The 5,155-nt window shown below is 35.4% G+C and overlaps 2 protein-coding genes across 2 annotated transcripts; one reads left to right on the forward strand and one right to left on the reverse strand.

Annotated features, from left to right (window-relative positions):
* Positions 1-1,441: 1,441 nt before the first annotated feature.
* LOC108379351 (U5 small nuclear ribonucleoprotein 40 kDa protein) lies at positions 1,442-3,059 on the forward strand. The gene is made up of 4 exons (XM_017635694.1): positions 1,442-1,662; positions 1,716-1,845; positions 1,910-2,538; positions 2,593-3,059. Exons 1-4 carry the CDS (start codon positions 1,552-1,554, stop codon positions 2,770-2,772), a joined length of 1,050 nt encoding a protein of 349 aa, XP_017491183.1. The 5' UTR covers positions 1,442-1,551; the 3' UTR covers positions 2,773-3,059.
* Positions 3,060-3,078: 19 nt separating this feature from the next.
* On the reverse strand, positions 3,079-3,931 carry LOC108379352 (vesicle transport protein SFT2C). Its single transcript, XM_017635695.1, has 2 exons — positions 3,613-3,931; positions 3,079-3,548 (listed from the first exon to the last, which is right to left on the reverse strand). Exons 1-2 carry the CDS (start codon positions 3,796-3,798, stop codon positions 3,120-3,122), a joined length of 615 nt encoding a protein of 204 aa, XP_017491184.1. The 5' UTR covers positions 3,799-3,931; the 3' UTR covers positions 3,079-3,119.
* Between the last annotated feature and the right edge of the window lie 1,224 nt (positions 3,932-5,155).

A 5,155-nucleotide genomic window follows, 5' to 3' on the forward strand; every position in this document is an offset into this window, starting at 1 on the left:
ATGAGCGATAAACTTCAGAATGTTCTAGAGTTGCCATAAGTGCCAGCGCAGGTATATAAGGGCGCCGCCACCGCGAGGTGAGTTAGTTACAAGTCAGCAAGCTACAAGTAAACTGAGCGGAGAATCGAGTTGTGAATAAGCAAGCTATAAGTTTAATTGTGTTATGCAGCGTTTTTGCTGCATTTAAAATGCAACATTTAGCACTTTCGAACATATGTTTTCGAAGAGCGTTCATGCTATAGCATTTAGCAAATGTACATTTACGCGAGTTCGAAATCGTATGCTTTTGAGAAACAGCCGTGTTCCAGTCTCTTATTTAGATGCGTATATATTACGATCAATTCTCACGCAGAAGATAATGTGCAAAAACCCTACTGAAAAGGAAAAAATAAATTTCAAACCAAAAATTCACTACAAAAACTTGAATTGTTTTAACCATAACCGAACATTTGTTTGTGTATATATTCATTTGTCGGCGCTGTCAATTAAAATTTCCTCACTTAATTAGGAAACAAACCAAACAGAGTTGATCACAAATTGATCCAGATTTCTATCAGCATCAAATCGATGTTGAATTTGCTTAACTTTTCTTTATCCAAATATGTAATGCAAAATAAAAGAAATCTCGATCGGCGATCACTGAAACGCAGATAGCAACTGTATACTCGAAAAAGCAATGTTGCCACTTTTTCTCTTTAAACCATGTTCGAATCGTGGAAATTTTGGAAGATCACAGGGTTGCTTTTAGCATTTAGATCCTTAATGCAAAAATGGAGTTGCATTTAGTTGCATTTAGGTGACGAATTTTGTATGGATAAATGTACATTTAGAGTAGCATTTAGAGCTAAATGCGCTAAATGTGCTTTTACGCGTAAGCAAAAACAGCCTATTAACAAGTAGTAAAGCGTTGTTATTGCTTTAACAAGTATTGTAAAGTGTTTTTACTGTATTAGCAAGTATTGTAAATTGTTTGTTGTACAATAAAGTTAATTGTACTACAATTTGGTCATTGATTGCATTTATTTAACAATCCAGCGATACGAACCGAGAGATTTGGGAAATCCGGACGAGGGTTCAAGGATAATCGTAACAATATGAATATTTGCTAATGGAAGTGCAAAAAATTTAAACAACAAGTTACTTAAATACTAGTATTACAAATGTGGAAATAGTGAGATTTCATGTAAACATATCTGTTTCTTAGCATCCTCGTAAAGTTTTATGAGAAAATTCGTTATAGTTTTGCTAAAATACACAAATGTCGAAGTACACCTGAAATAACTAAAAAAATGAAACACAACTAGTTTTTATTAAGATTCCTAAAAAAAAGTTGTTGGTAGATATTTTCCAGATTTGGTAAATTTTTTTCAAGTGGATGATATTTTTTTCGGCATTGGCAACCCTGATATTGACACAAAAAGGTACACCTTGTAAAGATAAATCACAATCAATTGCACCCTGTACTTAAAGTTTTAATTGAACTCGCAAAGCTGCAACATATTTATTTCTATAAATTTTTAGAAGCTATTGTAGAGAATTCCTTATTTCAAAATGGGAACAAAAAGACCGGGAAGCAGTTTGGTGCCTGTGGCCCAAAACACGAAGCGTAGTAAAACCGATTTAATCGCTTTTACCAACCGGGATAAAGCGTTAATGGAGTCGGTAAGCAAATATATTTTGGAAATTGGATAAACGCTATTAATTGCTTTATTTAGGGTATTAGACGCACATCCAACTTAATGGCGCCCATCATGTTGCTAGAAGGGCATGAGGGAGAAATATTCACAACTGAATTTCATCCGGATGGCGATTTGCTGCTTTCTTCAGGTTTTGATCGTCAAATCTGTAAGGTGCTTTAATTCTAACGATAGAGAAATATTACAAATATTTTCTTTTTAATAAATTTCAGATATCTGGAATGTGTATGGAGAGTGCGAAAATTTAATGGTTATGTCAGGTCACAGTGGTGCTGTGTTGGAGGCACACTTTTCGACAGATGGCTCAAATGTGTACACATGTGCTACCGATAAGACTGTTGCAGTATGGGACATTGTGACTGGACAGCGAGTGCGTCGGATGAAAGGTCACACAAATTTTGTGAATACCGTTCATTGCACTCGGCGAGGTGTACAAATGTTATGTTCGGGCTCAGATGACCGATTGATAAAAATATGGGATGCGCGCAAGAAAAGTGCGGTGCATACTCTGGAATCGCCTTATCAGGTGACAACAGTATGCTTTAATGATACTGGCGAACAAGTGATTTCCGGTGGTATTGACAATGAAATAAAAATTTGGGACGTACGCAAGCAACAACAGGTGATGCATAGATTAAGAGGACACTCGGACACTATTACAGGCGTGTCTTTGTCACCAGATGGTTCATATTTGCTATCCAATTCCATGGATAACACTTTACGAATATGGGATATTCGTCCATATGCGCCAGGCGAGCGTTGTGTAAAAATCTTCCAAGGCCATCAACACAACTTCGAAAAAAATCTTTTACGCTGCTCTTGGTCTCCAGATGGCAGTAAAGTAAGTTAAATTAGATAAATTATAAAACAAATGCAAAGAGAATATATTTTCTAGATATCTGCTGGTTCTGCTGATCGCCATGTTTACATTTGGGACACAACAAGCAGGCGTATATTATATAAATTGCCTGGTCACAATGGTAGTGTTAATGATGTAGATTTTCATCCAAAAGAGCCAGTGATATTATCTGCTTCAAGTGATAAAACTTTGTATCTGGGTGAAATCGAAGATTAGACTTATGTATATGTATTATCGGAATATTAAACTGAAAAACAAGGTTATAAATATTAACTATTCTAACAGTTACAAACTCCTTTTAATGCGGTATCACAAGTCACTTTCAGTAATAAAAAATAGAGCATTTCGTAAACGCCTCGTAAACTTACTTATTTTGTATGGTTTATTTACGAGGTTTCCGTGCATACGAGGCATTTACGCGTTTACACGAATACCCATAATGAATTAAATCCAGGTATGTGCACGAATCTTAACCAATTACAATTCACAGAAATTTAATAAAAGCGAGTCAGATTAACCGAATTAAGGAATGGTGAATGCGATCTTATATTATTTTCATCAATTTAAACCGGCAGTGTACTTGTTGAAGATACTGTGCTCTTAAACATTTTTCCGAAAAATTTGATGCCAGAAGCTCCGCCCGGAACAGTGCCGACGATCATAAATAGTAGGGCAATTATTTGCGCCACAGCGAAGAGCACCGTTAACGCTGTGCTATGTACTAATAAGGCGCAGTAGAGCGTTGCTATCAACGAGGTGGTGTATGTACAGGACACCAGCAAGCGCGGCTTCGAAAAAGCAGTCTTGATGAAGGCACCAAAGCCTGACAAAAAACAAAATCCTAGTATAAAAAACATGCTACCTAGGGAATAGAGTAGCGCAAATTTTCGGGCTTTTAGTATTAACACCGGTATGTAGAAAACAGAGATACTGAAGCAAAGCGCACCTAGCCCCAAACAAGCAACAAATCCAACAATACGTTGCAGACGGGACTGCAATGGAATAAAATATTTAGAAATAAGCACATATTATAATAGTTCAACGACAATTATTTACCAATTTAGGACAACAACTGTCCTGTGTTTCTTGTAACCAACTGTTACTGGGTTCCGCTGGCTCCGACCGTGTAAACAGTTTCCCTAAATCCGGAACCTTAATTTGTGGTATTTTGGCACTGAAGTTTTTCTTCTGGTCGCTCTGTAACAACAAATATTCATCTAGATCTTGCTTTAAGTTCGCCATTTTAGTATTAATCTGTAAAACTTTGGCACACAGTGCCACGAATTTGTTTATTTTTAACTATTCACACAAATGTAAAAATACTAGGGATGCGCGATACCGATACGATATTCAATATATCAATATCGTTGTTGAGAATATCGGTTATTTTATATGGATATCAAAAGTTGCGATACGATATTTTGTTTCGATATCTGAAATATCGGATGCTATTTTCAAATTTCAGCTTTTGTTTTTTTCTTTCTTATTCCTTTTGCTTGTGCGTGTTATCACCAAAGTTTCATTCCCATCAAAAGTGACTTAAAACTATGTTCACATTACCAACATAAAATACTTAGTTTCGTTTAAAATACCTCACTAAATTAAGTGCGTTCATACACGCGTTTCTTTATTTGTCTTGACAGCTTTGTAGCAACCCTGTATTATTGTTTATTTAACGAAAAGAGATCGCGAATGTGAGTAATTGCGTATATTTTTATAATCTGAGTTGTTTGTGGTAATTTTTTAGATTTTAGATGAGTGATCAAAAGAGAAAGCTTCTGGAAATATTTTACAAACTACCACGCGCGATTATTAAAAACAAAAACGTCCAAACACAATGACATATCCGTTGTGGGACAATACTTTTTTCGATTATTATCGATAAAATTAGAGCCGACACTGATTTGTTCGGGATTTGGTTCTTGGGCCCTGTGCCAATTGATAGAAAATAGAAAATTTTGACGGATCAAAGTAAAAATTTGACACTTCTCGTGGTGAATACGAACGTCAAAATTTTACCTAGCTCATGGGGCTAGGTAAAATTTTGACAGCTTATAACCATGTATACACATAATATTGCTTGGCGGTAATAAGGAGTGAACATGAAAATGAAAGCTGAAACAGCATAAAAAAAGCGTACGTTACTTGCAAATTATAAAATAAATATAAATTTTAAGAATTTCAGCAACACACAAAAATAAAGCTTTCGCACGAGCGTTTGTTTGGTTTTTCAACTGTCAAAATTTAACTCTGCATTTGGCACAGCAAAATTCAATTTATTTGTACACCATAGCAAATTTTTCCACCCCGTCTCACCACGGAGAAAAAAGTTACCGATTGGCACAGGCCCTAAGTGAAAGACAAACTACGTACTTTCATCTTCATTTACTGAGACTTTACAAGGCGAAATTACTTAGTTTGTACTTAATTTATGCGTAAATTAAGATTGACCTCTAAATTACGCCAATGGGAACATAGTTTTAAAGTTAAAATTGCATTTAAAATACTCAGAAATCTCTCATGTTCATACAAATTTTTGAACATAATTTGAAAATATACGTGCTTAGTGATTTATTTGGTAAGTACGAGCATTTTCATA

Source organism: Rhagoletis zephyria, unplaced genomic scaffold, assembly GCF_001687245.7.
Source record: "Rhagoletis zephyria isolate East Lansing unplaced genomic scaffold, Rhagoletis_zephyria_1.1 Rzeph_scaffold_16192, whole genome shotgun sequence".
NCBI classification, from domain to species: domain Eukaryota; kingdom Metazoa; phylum Arthropoda; class Insecta; order Diptera; family Tephritidae; genus Rhagoletis; species Rhagoletis zephyria.